General features: G+C 43.8%; 1 protein-coding gene across 1 annotated transcript in view; it reads right to left on the bottom strand.

Annotated features, from left to right (window-relative positions):
• Window positions 1-8659: 8659 nt before the first annotated feature.
• Window positions 8660-25983, bottom strand: part of STARD4 (StAR related lipid transfer domain containing 4) — a 32907-nt gene continuing 15583 nt past the window's right edge. The window contains exons 2-6 of the mRNA XM_083151673.1: window positions 24897-25005; window positions 18823-18872; window positions 18423-18549; window positions 14339-14453; window positions 8660-10550 (exon numbers count right to left, since the gene is read on the bottom strand). Coding sequence (XP_083007799.1) covers window positions 10321-10550; window positions 14339-14453; window positions 18423-18549; window positions 18823-18872; window positions 24897-25001 — 627 coding nt within the window. The 5' untranslated portion in view covers window positions 25002-25005 and the 3' untranslated portion in view covers window positions 8660-10320. The remainder of the gene's footprint in view (window positions 10551-14338; window positions 14454-18422; window positions 18550-18822; window positions 18873-24896; window positions 25006-25983) is intronic.

Raw genomic sequence — 25983 nt, 5'->3', positions numbered from 1 at the left:
ATTTGTGTTCCAATTGGCAGCCTTTTTAACTCAAAATAGACACCAATTGTAACATAAATTCTACTTCTGCTTAAAAAGTCAGCGGCGAAAATAGACAGGGAGTGGGTGTGCACTAGCCTCACCATTTTCTGTTTGTAGGTATTTAAAGTGTGGCTCTATTTTAAGTTTTATCCCGAGCACTGACTGACTGTGAGCTACCATCCCTAGAGGACTATCGCTGTAACCGGATTGCAGCCTGCCTATTCCATGCCAGGACGGTCAGAACCTGTCAGCAGCTTGCACGGAATTAACATTTCATGCTGTTTATCTCTTTTATATTGTAAGTGCATTTGATTAAATTCATTTTGTTTTATCATTGATTGCAGTATTCTTCCTCGTTCTGATCACCCTGCAGCATGAGCAAAGTGCCGATGGGCTGCCAAGTACCAACATGCCACTCCATTCGGGGAACATCCGTCAGGGCAGCTCACAAAGTTGCCCAGTGTGTACTGCAGTAGGGAGCGCCAGAACACAGAGCAGGTGCAGAATAAGGCTATTTCACACTATCCGGCTCAGCCTGGACGGCAATACGCCAGACGGGCAAAAGCCATGCTGGACTCCTTAATCATAAATGACAGCTTACGGGTCCTTTCACTTGTGCTAGTGATATCCATTAGGATATGAACTTCTGTAATTTCACCTAACTACATTGGTTTATGGAGCATGCAGGGCAGCTGAGAGGAATGACAGGCCCCAGTAAAATTTTGGAGGTGTGGCCTAAGTGTGGGAGGTGTGGGCACCTACTGCACTTAGGCCAACGCCACCAAAATGTTTAGAGGAGGGTGAAAGAAAACTCTACAAACTGTAATCTCAGCAGCAGCACACACCTACAGCATGTGCTGTGCTGACAGCAGGCTCAGCATGACCTGTCAGTGAGACACTCATGCTGAGCCTGCTGTCAGCACAGAACATGCTGTAGAAGTGTGTGCTGCTGTTGCTACCCGGGAGGGACGCAGGGGGAAGGGAGGGGTCGGACCAGGGCCCCTCCAGAAAGCCTAGGCCTGGGTAATTAGTACCCGCTCCCCACCCCTCCCCCACCACCCTGAAGTTGGCAGAGATCTACCCTATACTTTCCAATTGCACTTTGGAAGAACATTAGGTGCACTTGTAAAAATCGAAACAAAAAATAGTTTCTCTGTAGAATAGACGTAAAAAGTTATTTTAAACTAAGCATTTTTGGTACGTGTGTATTGTCACGGCGCCCCCGATGTTGGTCGTGCAATGTTTTAATCGCATCGCATGCCATGCATCCGATGGCATGCGATGCGATGCAATTTTTGCCCCCTATGCGATGAAAGATTGTATAAAGGGTGCTTACAATGTTAAATGCACCCCCACGCCACTCCCCCACTATAAACGTGAACCCGAAGCGTGACAAGCGCAGCGAGCCCGCGAGGGGCGACGGTATGCGTCCTCCACCTTTTCATACCCCCACTATCCACGTCGGCGTGGAGTTGAGAATAGAAAGTGTGGCGAGCGCAGCGAGCCACCGAGCCCGAAACGTGGCGAGTGCAGCGAGCCCCGCGAGGGGACGCGGATACCTTCACAGGTATCTGCGTCCCCTCGCGGGCTTCATAGGTATCCGTGTCCGCTCGCCACGCTTCGGGTGCTTATACAATTTTTGGTACTTGTTTCCTAGCACGGCCACAATCGTAAGTAATCGTGTCCCTTAATTAAGGGACACGATTACCCCGATGGACCCGATTTCTTTTGAAATCAGGTCCATTTTGCCGGCTAGGAAACAAAAATCGGGGGCATCGCGTCGGTCGGGACCATTAACATTGGTCCCGACGCGACCGACGCGATGCCCCCGATATTTGCATTGACTTCAATGTTAAAAAAATTTTTAACATTGAAATCTTGTCGTGAACGGTAAAATATCGGGGGCATCGCGTCGGTCGGGACCATTAACATTGGTCCCGACGCGATGCGACGCGATGCACCCGATTTTTACATAGGATTCAATGTTAAAAAAAATTTTAACATTGAAATGGTGTAAAAATGTAAAAAAATTTGAAATGGGTCAATATGACCCATTTGACATTATAAATGTCCCCGTCGTCGCCCCACGATAGACGGCAACCCGAAGCGTGTCGAGCGCAGCGAGCCCGCGAGGGGCGGCGGTACGCGTCCTCCGACCTTTTCATGCCCTACTATCCACTAGGGCGTGGAGTGAGAATAGAATAGTGTGGCGAGCGCAGCGAGCCACCGAGCCCGAAGCGTGGCGAGCGGACGCGGATACCTTCACAGGTAAACGCGTCCCTTCGCGGGCTTCACAGGTGTCCGTGGCGACGCGGACACCTGTGAAGCCCGCGAAGGGACGCGATTACCTGTGAAGGTATCCGCGTCCGCTCGCCACGCTTCGGGCTCGGTGGCTCGCTGCGCTCGCCACACTATTCTATTCTCACTCCACGCCCTAGTGGATAGTAGGGCATGAAAAGGTCGGAGGACGCGTACCGCCGCCCCTCGCGGGCTCGCTGCGCTCGACACGCTTCGGGTTGCCGTCTATCGTGGGGCGCTGTGTACGCGCTTCAATTTGGGGGGGTTTGGAATTTTTTTCATTCAATCCAATGTAAAATTGGGTCCCAGGGACCCAATTTACATTGGATTTAATGAAAAAATCGGGTCAAAAATCGGTCGGTCGCGTCGATCGCATCGCATGCGACCAAATCGCATGCGATGCGATCGACCCGATTTTTTTCAGCACGACCACCCCGATCTTAATCGGTGTGGCCGTGCTAGGAAACAAGTACCCAATTTTTAATCGCATCGCATTGTATGCCTTGTACAATGTCATACAATTTTAAAATTGCCTTTTGGTATGCGATGGGCGCCGTGATAATACACAAGTACCACATTTTTTTAAATGAGAAAGATATATTTTATTTATTGAAAATAATTATTTTAAAAGTTGAGCACCCATTCGGATTTCTCCGATCACCACACATCCAATTTTAGGGCCTGATTCAACTTCACTCGCTAAGCAGCAGTCGATTGGAGAGTGGGTTAACGCTGCCGTAAACCGTTCACTCTACCATACTGACTGTTCTCTCTGACACACAGATCACGGTTTCACCTCACTAGCGTTCCTCTTTCAGCACTCGCATTTCAGCACCTCTTTTATTGCACGTAGCACACTATTTCTGCCCGCATAGTTCCACACTTAGGTTTCTCCTTCCTCCTCTGATCTTTTCATTCTTTCACCCTGAACTGTCCAGTGTACTCTTTTTTCAGCCCGCAATCATGTTGCTTGTTATGTCAGTCATTTTTCAAGTTTTAATCATATATGTATCATGCTGCATGGACGCTCATTATGCCTCTCTCTTTTGTCCCACAGCCCCCGTGCAAACAGAACAAGTGCGGCACCAGGCAGACCCCCGCCAGCTCCGTTCCGATGCCCCATCTTCACATACCGCTGACGCGCACACTGTCTTGACAGGAGCGCGTCAGACGGCGTCTTTCATTTCCATGGCCACCAGCACTTTGATACATGGACACGCCCCCCGGTGACCCCGGATTCCCCGACTCTAAGTTTGGGGTGACGTCATCTTTCGCTCGCCGGGTGCCGTGCAGGTGATGGTTGCACGAGGTGCCCCCTGCCCCCACACAGCCCTATAAATGTAAGTACGTTTTTGTTTTCTGGTTATGTCTTGATAAAGGGTTTGTACCCGAAACGTTGGCACTAAGACCGTCTTGTCTAACATTTATTACCACGTTTGACTGCCGCCGTGCAGTACTATGGGAATCTCCTGAGTGCCTCCATATCGTTTGCATATATATATATATATATATATATATATATATATATATATATATATATATATATATATATATATAGTATATGCTTATTAAGAAATATTCAATATTTAATGGTTATTGTACTCTTATGCGCCACGCCACCTACTGCCACATTCTTTTTTGCAAAATCTAATTTCACGGCTGAACAGGTCATTTTACATCGGTGTGATGTTATGCTGAACCAAGCTTCACGTTCCATTTTTGCTTTTACATTCTGCGAAAGGCCATTCTGAACTGTATTAGCAAATATGCATTTCACAAAGAATGAATTGAGCTGCGAACACACCAGTGAATTTATTCTGCTGTTCACTTAAGGTCAAATACTGCATTGAAATTATACAAAGGTGTGTGGATAAATGAAGTACTGATAAGAATAAACATTTGAGAAAGTCAATATTGGATTCACATATATTATCCATGAAAATATAGGACCTTATTCTGGTCTGTTTGCACGGCCGCATGCGTTTGAATGGGGCCGATGTTTTTACTTGCGTACACGCATTTCTGTGCATGTGTGTGCACCCACGGTGAACAAACTGCAACGCACCCATTCTTGTTTATATAAAACATCCATTCACACCCTGGGTAAATACAGGGTTCAGAGGGCGCTAAGAGTAAGCACACAAATATATAATAAAATATTTAATAAGAAGTTGCCCAACGGGCATAATATACAGAATAAAAAATATTGTATAATAAATGCAATACAGTATTGCATAGTGCTTCAGACATTCGATGTTTACAACCATCAGGTGAGTGTACATGGCCCCAACGCGTTTAGTCAATTCAATGACTTCATCAGGGGCAGTAAAGACGACATGTCAATCAAGTGAATTAAACAAGTTTGTTAAAGATGTGGATGTCCTTTAAGAGTTTTGAGACAGTGAAGTAATTGAATTGACAAAACGCGTTGGACCATGTACAGGGGACAAAGAGATGCAGAGCACTGTGGGAATGGACTAGGAGCCAGATGCACTAATCTTCAAAAGATAAAATGGAGAGTGATAAACAACCAACCAATCAGCTCCTGCCTGACATTTTTCAAACACAGTCTGTGACATGGCAGACAGGAGCTGATTGGCTGGTTGTTTATCACTCTCCATTTTATCACTTTTGAAGCTTACTGCATATAGCCCTAGGATATAAGTCATGACATCTCTTTCAGTTCCAAGAGACATTGCAGGAATGGGCTGGTTCAAAAGATGCAGGGAGCTGCAGCGCTACCTTCTGCAATGTGTAATGGTAGCAGTGTGCCCATTATTGAAAGTGCTGGTTTTATCACTTCTATTATCCATTGCAGCAGATGGTACAAATCAGCTGGTGGAGGTGGCACACACACTAAGGGGATCATGGGTGGATGTGGTTGGTTCTGCCCACAGGGCAAATGTGCTATGTTTTTTGCGCACCATACTCACCATCCTAGTTATGGTCCTGATGTTTAGCAATCAATTAAGGAAAATGAAAGGCGCATACACACAATATAATTTTGGTTATAGCCAATTTTGCCCACCTATATTTTTGTGTGATTCTGACTATATTTCTGTGTGACTTTGACTATGTACAATTTTGACTATTATAGAACATTAGATTGTACACGATATATCCAATCAGCACTTGAAATCAGTGTAGACACTGTGCAATATACTGTACACTAACTTTTCTCAAGATTTTGACTATATATCAAAATCAAAAGTACATAATGCAACGTGTGTAGGCATCTAAAGACATTTTTCGTTCTATAAAAAATGTGTCTTGTAGGAAATGCCCAAAGTATAGCTTCCACAAATAGCACAACGCTGGGTATTCCAGGCCTAAATGATGACAAGGTCATCCATACAGAAATCACACCTTGATCTCCGCTTCTTGCATTTTAAGGATCCGATATGTAATGCCGGCGGTCGGAATCCCGGCGGTCGGAATCCCGGCGGTCGGAATCCCGACACTGGAATCCCGACTGCCGAAATCCCGACATGGGGGGGACGTGGAGCGCCCCCCCTTGCAGGCTCGCTGCGCTCGCCACGCAGCGGGCCCGGTGCCTCGCTACGCTCGGCACGCTATTTTATTCTCCCTCTATGGGTGTCGTGGACACCCACGGAGGGAGAAAGTTTCGGATTTCGGCGGTCGGGATTCCAGTGTCGGGATTCCGACCGCCGGGATCCCGACCGCTGGCAAATTGACTGCATCCCCATTTTAAACATCAATTAAAATTGACAGCCATTACCACAACATTACATAGTTAACATTATTTATGGTTATATTTTATATAACGCAAAGTTAATACATTTTTATTGAAAACATGAGGTAGCAGCATACTTACAACCCACGCATAGTACACAAACCTGAGAGTAAGTTCTCACTTTCAAAAAATGGTGAAAAGTAAAAATAATGCTAGAGAAGTATAAGATGATAGGTATTAGTACGGTCACTGAATGTCACTGTCGCGGCTTATAAACTGGAGCATGTTTGCCTGTTGGTTACCTAAGAAAGAAATACTCACATTCTGAATTACTTGTGGACAGGGTGGCGTAACTGAGTAATAACAGATAAGCTCCCAGAATGAGTCAGAACAGCCAAGTCTGGTACATTACATAGAGGTCTAATCATGAAGCAGTGATAAGAATGGAGACATTACTCATGGCAACCAATCAGCTGCTATGTATAATTTTATAGAATGCGTTTACTAAACGTTACCTCAAAGATGTTTTGTTGCCATTGGCAACTTCTCACTGTCTCGTGTCTCCACTCTTTTCACTGCATCATGAATAGACCCCCATAGTCTCAAGCGATGATGGGGTATAACCTGTAGAGCTCTGCAGTAGTGTGTGTGTCTAATGCACAGTCAGACTGGTGAATGGTTGTGTTCCCCCCCAGTCACCACCTCTGGAGAGTGGCTCAGGGTAATGTGGCACAATACTGAAAAGGCAGGATGGGAAGGGAAGAGGGGGTCTAGCATTGTCCGAGTATGAGACACTAGCTACAGTAGTTTTTTAAATGGGGACTGCGGATTAACCTCTGAATCTGACAGAAATTTTCTTCATTGATTGTGTGTAAACTATATGACGTTGCAGGCATATTTAAAATATAATTTTTTGCAACTTTCAGGCAAGAAGAAGTAAAATGTGATCTACCGTATTACATAAAGCTTTTCGGTACTTGTGTAATAGCACGGAGCCCGTTACGTAGTTAGCGTAACGCCTCGGTCAGAATCAGCGTAGTGTTCGTGCGGCCAGCATAGTCAGCGTCCCTGTCAGAAGTAGCGTAGTGTTCCCGCGCCCAGCATAATCAGTCAGCATTACGCAGTTACTGTAGTCAGTCAGAGGTAAAGGTGAAGTGACTGCGTAATGGCTGCAGAACCTCTAACAATATTTAACCTGCCGCAGACAGAGGAGGAGTCGGTGGCTTGTTTTCAGCAGCACAATTTTCTGCCACTGACACAAACCTGTGTTAATGGACACCCAATGCGCTTGAGTATGAAGGAGTACATGTGGCGCTGCCACATTAAAACCTGCCGAAAGAAGATAAGTCTCCGTGCGGCACATTGGTTTCCGGGATGTCGTATCCCATTTCTTACCCTCATCCGTTTTTTTTATTAATGGGCAGAGGAGCTCACAAGCATATCGTTTTGTGAGCGACAACTAAAGTTGTCGAACAAAACCACCGGGGACGACTATATACTCTGATTGCTGGCGTGCATATAACACTCAACAGCTGGAGCAGGCAGGGAACCACCAGGCATGGGTAAACCATCACTATAATTTTGTTGATCCGGAGACTGGGGTTCATACCCAAAACATTGAACGCCTTTGGGGATCTTGTAAGTGGCGTAACAAAAGGCAAAGGGGCACTGCGCGCTAAAATCTGGACTCATATCTCCAGGAATTGATTTGGCGCAAAACTGTCGGCGCAGAAAACGCTTTCAAGTGGATTATACATGCCCTAACTCTGCTCCCAAAGGCTGACAAAGCAGACGACACAGATGCAGACACAACTGCGTCAACTTCAGCTGCAGTTTCTGTGAATGCTGAAGAATAACTGTTTTATTATTTTAATTGGTCTTGTTATTTCATATTATTGTACTTTGTTAAGTGTTTTTCTTCTTCTCTATTATTCACTAAAATCCAGTTATCTGTTAACACATGTCGTCATCACTGTCTCAGATGTATTATATGGCAGGTGTGAATGTGTTCCTGAACCACCCCCACTATCCAGGCCAGCCCGCAGTGTGGCGAGCGAACGTGTTATCCCCCCCCCACCTGTTCATACCCCCACTATCCACGTCGGCGTGGAGTTGATTTTATAAAGTGTGGCGAGTGCGGCGAGCCACCAAGCCCAGAGCTGTAGGTTACTTGTCGCATCCTAAAATAAAGGATATAACAGAATACTAATACAACCTGTCCTGGATTTAGTAAGTAGCAAAAATGCACAAAAAGACAAAACAGGAGCATGTATTAAAGCAATACAAATCTAGTGAGTAGCAAGACCTTAAAAGTACAGTTTGACAAATAGGGCCTTATTCAAGCATAAGAGCAAGAGTAAAAACACGTTGCACTGCAGTTGGGGCAGCTATAATGTGCAGAGATTCATAGAAATGGGGTGTTCTAGCTTGGTTATACATTTCAGTTGGACAAATAAAGCTGCTATGCATTTGTTTGCTACCTACAAACCAGTCAGCAATTTCTCCACATCCACAAAAATATCATTTGCACCCCTTAAATTGCAAATAAATTCAGTTTTTTTCTCACTCCTGAATAAGGCTCGTTATTTTTAAATAAAATTGTGCTTGAAAATAGGAAAATGTATACAGAAGACAGCACCGCATAGCCATTCTTAAAATACTGGGTTATTTATTTATTAACAGTTTCTTATATAGCGCACACATATTCCGCAGCGCTTTACAGAGAATATTTGAACATTCACATTAGTCAGTATGGGTCTTATTCTAGTTCACTCTGACAAAATCCTTCTTAAATGGACAAAACCATGTGCACTGCAAGGGGCAGATGTAAAATGTGCACAGAGAATTAAATTTGGGTGAGTTATTTTGTTTCTGTGCAGGGTAAATACTGGCTGCTTTATTTTTATACTGCAATATAGATCTCACTTTGAAGTAAAACCCCACCCAAATCTAATTCTCTCTGCACAAGTTACATCTGCCCCACCTGCAGTGCACAATGTTTTGTCCAGGTAAGAAGGATTTTGTCAGAAAGAGTGAACTAGAATAAGGCCCTATAACTCTATAACTATCTAATAATACTTGTTATCCTGTTAAATATTAGAACTAGAATATAATAACATTTCAATAAAAGCTGTATAATTTAAAAATAAATTAAGTGTACATGTTGTTTTAAAAATAAATTATAAAGAATTAAAAATAACTTAAAAGTAAATATCAAGTACAATAAAAATGTATACATAGAGACTTAAAGTGTAAAATGCTTATTTTGGAGGTAATAAGCAAATATTTGGAGCTAAAATGGATTAAAGAAAAGGTTTTTGGAATGTGATGGAAGTTATGGACTGTCTGCCCATTGAAAAAATGGAAAGCAGATATTTTGGTACACCTATCAATCATCTAGGGACCAGCCACTTCAATGACAAACCTCACAACCAATAGGAAGAAGGTACCTCCCTCCACTCTGTGTGGCTGATGGGTGCTTCTACTGTACATAGTGAGATACTGTGTGACAATCTGTACTCCTTTTTGAATAACTCCATCTACTGTATGGAAGAAGAGCTGACATTTCTTACAATATTACTCAAACACTTAACTAGACACATGTGGCAGCAACGGGCTAAGTTCTAAAAAGTCCAACTAAAGAGAATACTTATTATAAAATATATGTGCATTTATGTTCATTACAAAATAGCCAACCCTGTTCATATGGACTTAAAAGAATGGTCAAGCAATAAAGGGTAAATTTACTAAGATGGGAGCTCTAGTGACGATTGAATGTTGCCCATAGCAACCAACCAGTTTCTATCTATTATCATCTAGAAGGCGCTAAATAAATAAGAAGTGGAATCTTATTGGTTGCTATGGGCAACATCTAGGGTTACCAACTCATCCCTTTAATCCGGGACACGTATTAATTACACAGGTTCTGTGTCAGTTTAAAACCAGGTGAAATGGAGTCTTGAGGTGTGGCAGTTTAAAACCAGGTGAAAGCCAGCCACAGAGCCTGTGTAATTAATATGTGTCCTGAATTAAAGGGATGAGTTGGTCACCCTAGCAACATCCCACCTTCAATAGAACTCCCATTTTAGTAAATTTACCCCATAATCTTAAAATCTCATTTTACAGGTGTTGTCTCTTATGATGTCTCTATATGGCTTACATTTAGCTACAGGCTCATTCATGGAATTGTTGCATCAGTTACAAAACCAAACAAAGAAAACCCCCAAATGTTTCCTTCTCTAAATTCATGTTTGTTGTGTTTTGTTACTGACTGCAATTCTGTGCAATGAGCCATCATCTGTGAAGATCTATGTCTTCTGCAGTGCCTTCCTCAGGTCGCTGTAGAAGTTTACTAGTGATCCTGCCATAGCGAAGTCAACAGTGCCCTGTGGAATCATTCCTCTCAGGTCTGTCTGGATGTAGCCCGTCAGGAAGCTGTGCTCAGGAGTGTCCGGGAGCGGTACACAAAACCAGCCACAGGGGTGATTAAAGCCACGAACGCAGTGTGGCTTCAGATTTTCATGTTCGATGCTCACACCTGTGGAGAGAAACAAACAGAAATATACATAAATGGTCAGGTTTTAGGGCAGTGACTTTTAAAGTCAACTTACTGTAGGCCTCACTGATTTGGCCAGAAACCACAAATAGGTAAGCATCAATGAGGTCATCTCATGCTACCGTGTGCTAGCTGCTCCCGTGTGCTAAATGCTCCCGTGTGCTAACTGCTCACGTGTGCTAACTGCTCCCATGTGCTAACTGCTCCAGTGTGCTAACTGCTCCCGTGTGCTAACTGCTCCCGTGTGCTAACTGCTCCCGTGTGCTAACTGCTCACGTGTGCTAACTGCTCCCAGGGGCTAACTGCTCCCAGGGGCTAACTGCTCCCAGGGGCTAACTGCTCCCATGTGCTAGCTGCTCCTGAAAAAGTGAGATTCCTAAATACCTGCATATGTTAATTCAAGGAGAAGTTTGATTGACAGGAAGCAAGTTGGTTGACAGGAAGCTAACATTTGGGGGTGGTAACCGGCTGTTTACTGGGAGTGTCAGGGAAAACGCAGGCGTGCCCAGACGTTTTCATGGAGAGTGTGTGACGTCAGCTCCAGCCTCAATCAGCCTGGTTCTATCGCACCAGCAGAGTAGGTTCTGGGTTATGCACAGACTGGGAAAATCAGTCAATGGTGAGTGAGTTGCGAATTAATTTGCAGCTATTCACCAATCAGTGTGATTTTCTCAAAGCCAATGAGCAGCCTTGCACAAGGTGGGTTTTCACTCTGTGGTGCAGCGGCTATCTGATCACGGAGCTCTGCAGTTTAGCAGAGCAGCGATCAGGTCAGAATAACCCCCCAATAGATCTAGACAAAGAGCCCAGCATGTACCATTTCCACAGTAACATCCAGTCAAATTATAAGTTCTACACAGGTATTGCATGTGGCAATGATTATTACTATACAGTATGTCTCCCAGTGGCGGTGACTTCCTATTGGAAGTCCGACCTAGCAGTCCCATTTATTTATTATTTATTAGCAGTTTCTTATATAGCGCATACATATTCCCTGCCCCAGTGGAGCTTACACGCAAACCCACGCAAGCACGGGGAGAATATACAAACGCCGCACATGGTGGGAATTGAACCCATGACCTCAGCACTGTGAGGCAGTAATGCTAACCATTACACCATCCGTGCATTCCCTCCCTCCAGGACACCTCTACATGGGCTGCTGATCGTCAGCCCATAAAAAACGGGTTCTGCGCATGTCCGTGTGCATCAGACTCAGGACCCGGATTATTCCTCTAGGGGCTTCTGCAAAAGCAGCCCATAGAAGCTGGGGGCCGACACATGTGCAGTACCATAGAATTTATTTATTTATTAAATAATTAATTATGCTTTATTTAGAAGCTACTGCGCATGCGTCGACATTGCGGCGGGAACCGAAACTGCCGGCTCGAACAGGGACCCTGGGCACGTGATTGTTGGCGGCAGCGGCGGGATGAGCACAGCAGCAGCGGAGGAGGCCTGCATCGCAACAGCCCCCCTCCTCTGCAAAGGTGAGAGCCGCCGCTGATGTCTCCACTGATGGTCACCAGTGTCATGCAAAAACATATCAATTACATAGAATAATACAATAACACATAGATGAAAGCACATCTCTCTGCATTATTTGTGCTCATTCCCTCTGTATAATTTTAGGTATTTATATATGTTTTTGCATAATACTGTCTTTCAAGTAGGAGTTAGGTGACTTTGGAATTTGAGGAGTCATCAAATCAGGGCTCTTGTAATGCCTCTATCTATTACAAGAAAAGAACCCGTGAGGTGGAAACGGTGAGTGAAGGGGGGACAGTTCAATACTCTGTCGGCGAGCTATCGGCACTGCTCACTATCATAGCTCACCGTCAGAGCATTGAATACCACACATAGTAACATAGATATCATGTTTTCTACCAATTTAAGCCAACAATTATAGATTGTTTGAAGACCCAAAGACCCACTGCTTTGTAATCACTACCACTAGCTTAAATTATATCTTTACATAGTATAAAGCAAAGTCCCTGAAACGCATCTGTTGGTCTGAAAGCCGTAATCTCGAAAACAGCTGAACAAATGTTTGTGCAGTTTTCACTATTAGGTGGTGCTGATCTCACGGAAGGTTAAGATATATATTCACCGTTGCAGGGGGCATACAGTGGGGGTGTGATGGGTAGCATTGGGCATGCAATGGGACACGATTGGAAAGTAACACTGAAAAACTTTCTCATTGAGGGTAATATTCTTATTGGCTGTGGAACTGGAGAAACTGTTTTAATACCCAGAATACCAATGATTCCTTCAAATTTATGATTTAATTTGAAACGTGTCCAGTTCTCGATAACAGTTTGCTTTGCCATGACCATAAATAAAGCACAAGGTCAAACACTTAATGTAGCTGGAGTTCACCTAAGTGGGGAATGTTTTTCCCTTGGACAACTTTATGTGGCCCTTTTACATATTACATTTAAAAAATTATCTTTTTGTACTCACGTCCGAAGGAAAAACAACAAATGTGGTCTATAAAGACATTTTATAAGTTGCCCATTTCTTATTTTTTATTTACAAACATCACTGTTACTAGAAAAAATGTCCCTGTGTGAAGCAGGGAAGGGTGGCTAATTAAGTATAAATGCCTTTGTAAGTGCTATGAACAAACTTTAATGTGTGCTAATGGCAAAGCTATCAAAAGTATCAAACATTCTAAACAAATGAAGTAGTTGCCAATAACAGGCAAACATACTTTGCCTCTGACATTATAACTCGTCCCTTTTAAATGGGTAGTTAAAAATGGATTGGTTGTGGGTAATGGCTGCACGCTCACCAGTTGTCCAGTCTTTGGAAGGTTTCATACATTTCCCCCATAATGACAAATATAAGAATTAACACCAACAAGTAATTTGTTTACAAGTGTATGTGTGCAGAGGGGTACTGATTATCCAGGCCTGGGATTGCTGAAGTGACCATGGTCAGTTGCTGAGTGGGACTTGGTCCTCCTTTGCAGTGTTCGTGAGCCTGCATAGTATTATTCACATTTTTTGGGAGAGGGATTGGCCACCCCTACCAGATTTGGCCACGACTCCAGTACCCAGGCCCTTGTCAGCTCTCGACGGCCCTATTTGTTTTGTAAATAAAATGCACTATAAAATGGGAATCAATGGTTTTCCTATCATTTATCACTAACGGTCTCATTTATCAACAAGTGGTTAAACTCGTTGTGAATGCTAAAGCTTGTTATGTATGATAAGTGATGCACCAGCCAATCAGCTCCCAACTGTAATTTTTCAAACACATGAAAGTTACTTTCCAAACAATCAGTAAAGAGAGATGCTGTTTTGGAAGATATGATCATGGTAAGGCTTGGGTCAAGCGAGTGGCCAGAAGGAGGCTGTGTGGAGTCACATACAGCATTTTGGCCGGATCCTGCAGAACAGGATCTGGCCACAGCCAACTGGATTTCAAGTAGAACACAGTGCGGCACAGCCACACCTAGTGAACACATACATTTGAATATACGTGTTCACCTTGAAATGCGGTTGGACCGGTGGCTGCGGCCCTGACGTGCATGTGTGGATGGCTGCATAGGAGCCTTTGTGCAGGCTCCTTCCGACCAAGCCGGCCTCGCTGAACGTGACCAGGTGTATGTATAGCCCCAGCCTAAAGAAAATACATTTTGCAGTTCCGATTGAAATACAAGCCATAAAAAGGTTTCATTCTTAACCCATCAAACTGTAATTAATAACACATTTAGAATGAAACATAGGATAAACATTGTAAACTAATAATGTATTAAGAAATTGTACCGCAAGTTAAAAGGCCATCTTCATACACTGTGGTGTAGGAGAAGTCAACGAACTCTCTTGGAGAAATGATATTTAGAAGCTGCCCAGCGGTTGTGTAGCGCATCACACAGCAGCCCTATTGTATAAACAGAATAATACACAAAACATACATGCTTAGATTTACATACGGATACAGTTAGTAGGGCATATAATATCACCTAGTATACATTTAATTTATTTCAATCAGTGAATTTGTTACAAAGGTCACAAATCCTGTTCATTGAGAACATAAACAGGATTTCTTAATAATAATTAAAATAATAATAATAATAATATAGTAATGTTATTAAAAGTATTTCAGGTTCCTAACAATTTGCATTACTGGTTATGCTGTGCTGTCATCACCAGTGGTCACTGTGCAATAATATATACTTGCACTACGTTACATCCACAAGACTCAGGACAGATGTACAATACTGGTTTTCTAGAGGACACTGAACACTGAATCTATAACTTGCCAACCATGCAGAGAGATGCCCACTCACTTTATATTTATTTTTTATTATTATTTAAAATGAAAGTAAAAATAATCTCCTATGTATAGTAAGGTTGTACAGTATGTCTTCAATTTGTGCAGTAGAGAGCTACAGGGATTACACATCCTTTCCCTACACCACATGGGAAATATGCGGATATATATGGTGGAGCCTAGATAAAAAAGAGAGGAGGAGGGCAGATGTAAAAGTGTAAGGGGGGTGGGGGGTGTAAGAGATGATGTGAAGGAGGAAAGAGATAAAGTAAGAAAGGAGAGGGGGACAGAGATGGAAAATAGATTGTAAAGAGAGGAAAAAGAGAGAGGGGGCAGAGATGAAAAGGTGACAAAAGAAATCTTGGAGCTGGTGCAAACCACCACATGCCCACACTGTTCTCCTAACCACAATATCACTGGGAATGCACCCCCCCCCCCCCCAAACACCAGGCTGTAGAGAACAGTGAGGGATGTTACTAGCCAGAAATGGAGAGGATGAAACTATATGGCCAAGGGCAAACATACTGTAGGATTGTCAGTGGCTCTCTCAAAAATGGCTCTTTCCAATGTAGTGGCTATGTCAGCTGCAGACACATTATTATTTATTTATTTATTAACAGTTTCTTATATAGCGCATACATATTCCGCAGCGCTTTACAGAGCATAGTTATTAGCAAAAACACATAACGAATTACAGCACAAGACAGTTTAGGACAAGTACATGGTTAATATGGATAGGTGCACCAGGGGACAGGACACTGAAGCAATTATCAGAGTGGCAGAGGTTTATATATTCTAAGAAAGGCACATGAGGAGAGAGGGCCCTGCTCATGAGAGCTTCCATTCTAAATGGGAGGGTTAGACAGACAGGGGTGACACAGAAGGGAAAGAGGTGAGCAAAAACAGTAGGTTAGGATGAGAGATGGTCAGGTTTTATGCAGGAGGGTGGGAGGAGGTCAGCTTAGTCTTTAATATTTTAAGTCTGAAAAAGTGCTGGGTCATCCAAGAGTAGACAGCAGAGAGACAGTTGGAGATATGAGTGAGGATAGAGGGAGAGAGATCAGGAAAGGATCGGTAGATTTCAGTGTTATCAGCATAGATGTGATAGTGGAAGTCGAGTGAGCAAATAAGCTCACCCAGAGAGGACGTATAGAGATAGAGAAGAAGAGGGCCAAGAATAAAATTTCTGGGGACACCTAAAATCAATGGAAGAGCAGGAGAGGTGAAGTCATTAGAGGTACAGCTGGGCATTTTCAAAACTGACAGTGCAAATACAATTATTAACAGTGATAGTAAAAGTTGTTTGCAGATGTAAAAATGATGATGTTATGGTTGAATAGCCAGATTAAGCAGCCAGAGGTAGTATGGGTTGAGAATAAATTGAACTCACTCAAAGCAGTCTTTGGTTTTCTTAGTTGCTTCTGTCCTTCTGTTTCACTTCAGTGTAACGCCAGTATAACGCCACAGTTATATTTAAATTATGCCGCACTTTAAAAATGACGCACTTCAAAACTATTATGCACACAGCTAAACCATGCACACAGCCTATTCGGCCACAGCCTATGTATTGATCTTTAAATGCATCTGCACTCATTAATTGGACTTTCCCCACCCAATCCCAACCCCCCTACTACAATGAATGGTAATAAAAGGGGCTTACATAAACATCCATGCATTCCAAGATAGCATGTGTCATTAAGAGTTATAAGATATTCCTCCCTTCACATAGGCAACTGAGATTTGCTTTTTAACTTGCAAAATTAAGTTAGTCAAAAACACATTTCTAATATCTAAAGCAGTGTGCAGAATGATCAATTACCAAAGCATTTAAATACATCCAGCACCTGAGGTGTAATAATCTGCAGCCCAGCCAGACCAAGTATGTAGAATGCTGGTTTCCTATGACAATATCAAATCAATCTAGGACAGAGGGTAGAATCTTCTGCAGCCCAGCCAGACCAAGTATGTAGAATGATGGTTACCTATGACAATATCAAATCAATCTAGGACAGAGGGTAGAATCATCTGCAGCCCAGCCAGACCAAGTATGTAGAATGATGGTTACCTATGACAATATCAAATCAATCTAGGACAGAGGGTATAATCATCTGCAGCCCAGCCAGACCAAGTATGTAGAATGCTGGTTTCCTATGACAATATCAAATCAATCTAGGACAGAGGGTAGAATCTTCTGCAGCCCAGCCAGACCAAGTATGTAGAATGATGGTTACCTATGACAATATCAAATCAATCTAGGACAGAGGGTAGAATCATCTGCAGCCCAGCCAGACCAAGTATGTAGAATGCTGGTTACCTATGACAATATCAAATCAATCTAGGACAGAGGGTAGAATCTTCCAGGTGATACTGTCCTACAGTATATCCTAGTATGGTAATAAGACATTGCTTGCTGCACTGATTGCATGACATGAAAGAGTAGATTTGTGTTTTATCTCTGCCAATGTCCTTGCCAATGATATATATAGGCAAGACGATACAAATATTTGTAATTGGATATTGCTCATTGTGTTTGTTGGCACCTGTTAAGTGTTGCAAACCTTACTCTATTTGTACAGGGATTACCCCCTATAAGCATATAGTAGCATTCTTTTTTCCTAGGCTTACGCTAACCATGGTCCCACCATGTAAATTCTGGATCAGCGGAGTCCTGGAATGGTACTCTTTAAGTAACTGTACTCTCGGCTTCCGCCTGGCCAAAACCAGCTTGTGTCTCACATGGTAAGGACTTCCAGGACCGGATGGCTGCTGTCAGCTACAGTATGCGGCCTATAATTTCACAGGTGAGGAGTGTTTGTTTTTCCCTTTATAAGCCTCTTAAATTCAGAGGATGAATTGTAGTGTACTGGCCTCTTTTCACTCTTCGGAGTTGAATGAGAGAGAGAGAGAAAGAGAGAGAGAGAGAGAGACTCTTTGAGTTGTAGGAGAGAGAGAGAGAGAGAGAGAGAGAGAGAGAGAGAGAGAGAGAGCAAACACTAATGGTGTGTGCACACTTGTACAATGTGCATGAGATTTTGACTATATAGTCAAAATCTCATCTGGATCTCATACAGATCGCACAGGTTTTAACCCTTGCAATCCCGATGCGATCCCGATGCACGCTCCCGTATCGCAGCCAGAAAGTCTTGGCTGCATAGACTATATAGTGCAGATCTGCACTATATAGTCTAAATTGTATGCAGATAGTCTAAATTGTATATATTGTATGCAGATAGTCTAAATTGTAATACAGTCATGATTGTACAAGTGTGTACACACCATTAGAGTCACATTTGTAGCTGAGGATAGGAGACAAGCGACCGCAGGAAGATGTAAGAAATAGGAGCTGTTGCAGTTGGATAAGCTTCCTTGGCCATTTTGTATACAATCAGAGAGCTGTGTTGGACACAGCTCTCTGCCTGAGGATCTGCAATGCATGCACAGCAATTCCAATCACAAAATTCTGGGCCAATGTGAGATGGAAAAGAACGTGTTTCCATCTCAAAAAACAAATGGGACATTCCAATGGATAATTTTTATACATTATTTAATGTCATTCTATAAAAAAAAAAAGTCTACCTGTTGCAAATCTTTGACTATGTCCATTTCTGTCATCAAGCTGTCCCACTTCAGCCTGTAAGGCCCTGGGCGGATATAGTCAACAATTCTGTTGGTAACTTCTTTCACGACACCTTCCACTTTGTAGCTGTAATAAAAGGACCACTTTATAGCTATCATAAAATCACAGCCTTAACAAAAACAAAGACACACACGAACATGCAAACTTGTAGACAAACTATATTTAAAGAATGTGTGTCATATGATTTATAATAAGGCATTCCATAATGGACTGACAATAACGATAAATGATAACGATAAAACACACCCGGGTATGATGATCACCTTATTTATGTAATTACAGTATAACCAATGATTAAAAAAATGTCGCTAACTAAAAAACATTTTTGTAAACACTCACAGGCAACCGCCAAACTCTCCAGATGGTTTACGCCAGACCGTTACATCACTCTGGAATACACAGAAGTCAATGCAAATATTATTAGTTATTAGATATACGGTACACTGCAGCTTTAAAAATTTTAACAAATGGGTAAAAACAAAAGAAAAAATAGGCCATTGGATAATGGAACTATACCTATATATTTGCTGTACTAAATGTTTCTTACCTGTATCGATATAAATGCGATTTTACAGGTGGGCCTAATTCAACATGGATCGCTAATGTGAGAATTTGCAGTTCACCGCGAGGAGAAAGCTGCCGCCCAGAAAGAAAGAAAAAATCCATATGCAATTCTAAAATATCGGATAGACTTTGCCGTGTGTGCAAATCTGAGTAGCTCTGAAGCTTACACTAATCCGCGACCGAGACCGGCTGGTAGTGGCGGACCCACCCTAAAAAGGCTTTTCAACCACATCCTCCAAAAGCTGACTTCCTCGCAGTCAACCTAATTTCACTCATACATGCCCGGTCGTTCGATAATCGCTTGATTTGCCCTATCCATCTCTTATATATTTGGCTACATGTGTCAATCATCCTGAGAGTGTGTGTATAACGCTGGACAGGGTCACACATGAAACTCCACCCCCCCCCCCACCCTTATACACACACACACCACACATAATACACACACACATGTAGCCTAATATATAAGAGATAATACACACATATTGGCCCCTGCCTGCCTGCCTGCACTACACCCCCCGCAATACCACACACCTATAATACTCACAGACACATGTAGCTAAGCCAGCGTCAATGGGGGCGGAAGGGAGTGCAGTGAATAAATTAAGTCTGCGCAGCTGCAGATCTGTGGTGCTGACATAGCAGCCTCTGGCAGCCAGGGGGAGCAGCTCTGCCTCCTCTCAGGCTGATCTCGAGTCGCAGACAGAGTCACATGGTCACAGCCTGAGAGGAGAGAAGCATGATGGAGCTGTGACTCGGCAGAGCTGCCTCCTCCTTTATAGTAAAGCTCTGGCCTGGTTGTAGCTCCTCTCAGGCATTTCCAATCTGCCGCTGGCCGGGTGAAGCAAAACTGCCCTGTGAGTGTCAGGCACCACAGGTATGTCACACGTGGGAGGGGGATGCCAGCAAGTCTGGGGAAGGAGGGGGACAGGAGGAGGTTGTCTATAATAACTTAGGAGGGGGTGCACAAGGCAGCAGCAACCCGCTCCCCCCCCCCCCCCCCCCCCCCGGCCTGAACACCCCACCGTCCTGCACACCAACCCCTGGCACACACACACCACCAATGTAAACTTTACAGAATTTGAAAAAATTGACATTACTGTACAATAGCAATGAAGCATCAGGTACAGACAGTAGGGGAGGGGGTCACCAAATGTCACTTTGGGGGAGGTAGGGCTATTTTTCAGCAGGCTCCAGCAGGAACTGAGGCCCTTATTCTAGTTCACTCTTTCTGACAAAATCTTTCTTAGATGGACAAAACCATGTGCGCTGCAGGGGGCAGATTTAAAATGTGCAGAGAGAATTAGATTTGGGTGAGTCATTTTGTTTCTGTGCAGGGTAAATACTGGCTGCTTTATTTTTACACTGCAATATAGATCTCACTTTGAAGTAAAACCCCACCCAAATCTAATTATCTCTGCACAAGTTACATCTGCCTCACCTGCAGTGCACATGGTTTTGTCCATCTAAGAAAGATTTTGTCAGAAAGAGTGAACTAGAATAAGGGCCTCAGTTCCAGCTGGAGCCTGCTGAAAAATAGCCCTGGGGGGAGGGTAGAGTAGCACATGCTGTAAAGGAATATCGACTATAGCTGGATTATACATACAAAGGGAGTTATGCTGATGGCGATCCACCAGGTTAATAACACTTTAGGTCTTTTACAACTTGCGTGGAATGTTATAATGGGTCATACAAGACACCCTCTATGCATATTTTTTAAATTAAATATTATTATATGTATTTTTTTAAAATGTTTTTAAATTCATTTTAAAAAAATCAAATTTTTTTTATTACATTTTGTAAAATAAAATCATCAGTTATGTAATTAAAGAAATTAGTGAGGAACACTTTACAGTGTACGCGATTGGGGGCTGAATGTGTTTCTTTGGTATTAACATCTAGGAGGTGCCAAGGAGGGTTATGGTATCGTTGACAATGTCTAGGTCAACAATCACTTAAGCTGGTTTCACATTGCAAAAACCTGCTTTCAACTCGTTTTTGTAAACGTTTTTTTAAATGGGTCAAAAGCCAGTTAAACCACTTTCATATTGCATGTTGTAAAGGTGTATTGCAGTTTCAATACCATTTTGATTCAACCCATTTCACCCATAGAAAGCCATACAATGTAATTTAAATTTTTTTTCCTGCTTGCGGGCGGGGATCAAGTGTGGTTACCATTGTAGCAAATGCCGTTTTTGAGCTGTTCAGACTGCAGAGAAAACGGCTCAGAAACGTGTAGGATCCTGCTTTTAACACGTTTCAAAATAACGGTATTCTGTAACCGGTAAATTGATTGTGGAGCTTTCATATTGCAGCTGGTACCGTTTTAAAGCACTTAAAAATCGGCAATATGCCTTGTTAAAACTGCAATGTGAAAGGGGCTTGAGTCAATCACTAATGGTTGACAGTGACTAGGTTGACACCTAAAAATGGTCAACATACCATAAGTCGACATTGACAGAAGATTCATGGTCATGGTCGACACTCAAAAGTTCAACATGGGTGTTTTGAAGATATTTTGGGTGTCTATGTTGAAATATGTCAACATGGGCACCGTATAAGCGTACTGCGATACCCTTTGCATGGCTTGTTGCTCTTGCCATGTTTCGGGCACACTATTATAATCTAACTCTTTGCCCACTTGGATAGAGAAGTATGAACCAAGTCAGTCTAAACAAAAACAACATGAAAAACTTGTTGACCTTTTGAGTGTTGGCAAGGCCCATGTCAACCTTAACCCTTTCAGTGCCAACGTTGCTGTGAAAGATCCTCAAAATACCTGCTAAAAATGCCAGCGTCGCTCACTGTACTTTTAGTATAAAATAAATACAAATACAGCCAATTAATAGAAGTTTAGGTAAATATTGCACCCACAAAAAGAACAGTGAGGAACGCTGGCATTTTTAGGATCTCTCACAGCAACATTGGCACTCAAGGCTGGTGTCGACCTTTTGTCAATGTGGACTGGATGTGACTGTCGACCTAGAAATTGGTGACCCAGGGACAAGATACAGACATGGAGCTGGGTGTATTGGTACAAATGTAAAGGTGTATACACTTATATTTATTCAAAATGTCTGTATTAAGCTGTGTACACACGGGGGCGATAGGGGCTGCAATCGCTGGAAATATGGTCGCAGGCGACCATATTGCCAGTGATGGGAGTGTGCCCCGGAGATAAATCGAGCACTCCAAAGAAAAGGCACTCCAATTGCATTTAAAAGAATCTTTAGTAAAAGATTCTTTTAAATGCAATTGGAGTGCCTTTTCTTTGGAGGAATATATATATATACAAAGACGTGGAAAGAATGGGCGGCACTCACGGGTTTAAATCCAAGAATAAACTTTAGTGGGGGTGTCACAGGAAAACCGATGTTTCGAGGCTTCTCTGCCTCTATTTCAAGGTGTGTACAAAGCAAGCAAATACAGTGAGTTTAAATAGAAGCACAATCACTACTTACCCCGGTTCAGGTGTCCCAGGCGTCTCGCTTCCGCCCGCTGGCTCCGGAGGGCGCTTCCGGGTTTCCCCGTGCGTCACTTCCGGATGCGCGCGTCACGCTGGCGTCCGTCTGGCGGCGGGGCAGTCACCATGGTTACCTTCTGGGCGTTGCGTACTGGCGTCCTGTCACCATGGATACTCACCACGCCTGCCACCAACGGATTGGGTGTTCCTGAAACGGACAGTAACAAACTTATAACACGTAAACAAAATCATCTAATCGAAAAAAAATACAATCAAACAGTGCAATAATGGTGACGCTCCCTTCCCTGTGTAGTGTGGGTGAGGGGGATGTCTGAAGCATAATAACGCTAAGCCGTGGCTGCGTGTGTGTAACATGTCAGTCTTGATAACAAGTACTGATGGGTTGGAGGTGCTGAAACAATGAAGTGAATAAAAAGGGGACATGAGGGTTTTATTTAAAAAAACAGCTGGCTGGAGAAAGGCCTGGCGGATTCCCAAAGATCCACAAAAACGTTAGATCTTTTGTACTATAAGGATTAAGTGAGGGGGACTGGGGATGTCAACTGCCCCTTGCACTTAGCTGGACTGTGACTGCCCTGGAGTTGGATGATGTGATGTCCAGGGTGAGGCACTGTTGTCAGAAGGACTGCTGTAGGGACGGACTAGTCCCGGGTTGGTCGGGGAAGGTGGGTGGGCTGAGGCGGCTAGGAGGGGGAGATGAGGGGGGGGGGAGGGGAAGGGGGGGGAGGGAACACTTCATTGGCCAGTATTCAATGCCGGTGCGAGCGGCCGGCGAGGGGGTTAAACTGCGAGGATCACAGAAAACCAGTGATCCTCGCAGTTTAACCCCCGCGCCGGCCGCTCGCACTATGCAACGTTCCGGGGGAATCCTCGCAGTCACAGAACTGCGAGGATTCCCCTAAACTGCGAGAGCCGCGGCTAGTGCAGCAAACTCGCTGTAATTAGCCTCGGCTCTCGCAGCTTTTGGAGGCACATTCGCAAATTCCCCCTCGCTCAAAAAACGGAGCGAGGGGAAATTTGCGAATGAGGGGTGTCAGTTGAATACTGACAGGGTGAGCAGTGACTGCGAGCAAAAAGTCCTGCTCGCAGTCACCGCTCGCCCACGGCATTGAATATATGCCACACTTTCAGCACCTCCAACCCATCAGTACTTGTTATCAAGACTGACATGTTACACACACGCAGCCACGGCTTAGCGTTATTATGCTTCAGACATCCCCCTCACCCACACTACACAGGGAAGGGAGCGTCACCATTATTGCATGACTATTAAACTATTGATTGTATTTTTTTCGATTAGATGATTTTGTTTACGTGTTATAAGTTTGTTACTGTCCGTTTCAGGAACACCCAATCCGTTGGTGGCAGGCGTGGTGAGTATCCATGGCGACAGGACGCCAGTACGCAACGCCCAGAAGGTAACCATGGTGACTGCCCCGCCGCCAGACGGACGCCAGCGTGACGCGCGCATCCGGAAGTGACGCACGGGGAGACCCGGAAGCGCCCTCCGGAGCCAGCGGGCGGAAGCGAGACGCCTGGGACACCTGAACCGGGGTAAGTAGTGATTGTGCTTCTATTTAAACTCACTGTATTTGCTTGCTTTGTACACACCTTGAAAAAGAGGCAGAGAAGCCTCGAAACATCGGTTTTCCTGTGACACCCCCACTAAAGTTTATTCTTGGATTTAAACCCGTGAGTGCCGCCCATTCTTTCCACGTCTTTGTATATCTCAGCACCGGGAAGGCAACACGGTCAGTTGCAGCCAGGCAACCAGAGTGCCGACCGACCCCCGAATATATATATATATATATATATATATATATATATACATATATATACATACATATACACATATAAAAAAATATATATATATATATACATAAAAATAAATAAAACCATATACAGTATATTGAAGAAAGTCTGCCTTACTTGTGCAGGTGGCAGGCTGACAAATAAACAGCAGGAGAGCAGAAACCCTTCGTCTATCCTGCAAGCAGCCCCCAGCCAGCAGGCTCCACAGCAACACTCTGCATGCAGGGCCCTGGGATCCCGCCTCTTTGAACCCTGCACAACCTGCGGCTCAGCCAATCACTGAGCCGCAGGCTCCTGCCTAATACCACACTGGAGAGCTGAGTCGTCCCTTGGCTGCCTTGCTATGCGGCGCCAGGCGTCTCAGCTGTCACTCAGCAAGACAGGGCAGCGGGAACTGGAGCGAGGTGCGCAGGCTGCGGCTGTCTGTCACTAGGAGGTACCTGTGCACCCCCGGCACCCCCCGTGCGCACGCCTATGTTGGGGGTACTGGAGGACCAGGGTTGGAAACCACTGTTGTAGAGTAAGGATACATGCTGTAAGCCAGGAAACTTACTGTTTTCTTAGCTACACTCCAATCATCTTCTGGAATGCTGTGGTACTGAATCAATGTGTTTTGCAATTGTGTGGACATTGATGATACATCTATCTGGTCACCCATGTTTCTAAAAAGTAGAAAAACATAAAATATTTAAAACTTAACATAATCTGTAAGGTTTTTCAAAGGTCTCAGTATCATTTTCAACATATAAAGCACACCTGGTCAATGTCTGGTCATTGGTCAGCCTATGGCAATAATACAACCTGATGGGGGCCATACTGTGCTTCCCCTTATCTAAGATATACTTTACTTAGATGGGAGCTCTATTGAAGATGGGATGTTGCCCATAGCAACCAATCAGCTTCAACTTCTTATTTATTTAGCACCTTCTAGAACAGGCTTGTCCAACGTTGGCCCTCCAGATGTTGTGAAACTACACATCCCAGCATGCTTTGCAATAGTTTTAGCATTCTCTAATAGAAAAACTGTGGCAAAGCATGCTGGGATGTTTAGTTTCACAACATCTGGAGGGCCAACGTTGGACATGCCTGTTCTAGAAGATAATAGATAGAATCTGATTGGTTGCTATGGGCAACATTCCATCTTGAATACAACTCCCATCTTAGGGTTGCCACAATGAAGGGTTGGAGAGCTACATGAGGGCCTTGGGCTACTTGTTGTCCATCATTGGTGTAGGGCATTATATCCATGTTATGTTATATGACAGCTAGCACACAAAAAATAATTAGCTACTTACAGTGATTGCAAATCAATAAGATAAGTTTAATGTTAATTAGCATTGCTGCCCCTTTGCTTACAAGTGGAAACAGTGGGGTCGATTCAATGAAGAGCAAGGCTCTCACCCCAGAAATAAGTGGGCTATGTGCTTCATTTATGGTACACACAGATTTGAAGACTTTTGTTTGCAGTCCTAGAGGGCTTCATACAAAAATGAGAGAGTTCAGAGCGAGAGCGAGTCGTGGGTTTTGCTGCCATTGCCAGTGTATATTGGGACTGGTAAAGTGTGCCAACGCAGCGTTGGCGGAGCAAGGCACCTTGCCCGAAGCATGTAGAGTGAAGTGAATCATGTGAGGGGACATGG

The sequence above is a fragment of the Crinia signifera genome, chromosome 1 (genome assembly GCF_055691185.1).
Source record: "Crinia signifera chromosome 1, ASM5569118v1, whole genome shotgun sequence".
Taxonomy (NCBI): Eukaryota; Metazoa; Chordata; class Amphibia; order Anura; family Myobatrachidae; genus Crinia; species Crinia signifera.
Note: the sequence above shows the minus strand (reverse complement) of the source record. Positions and strands in the feature narration are given on the sequence as shown.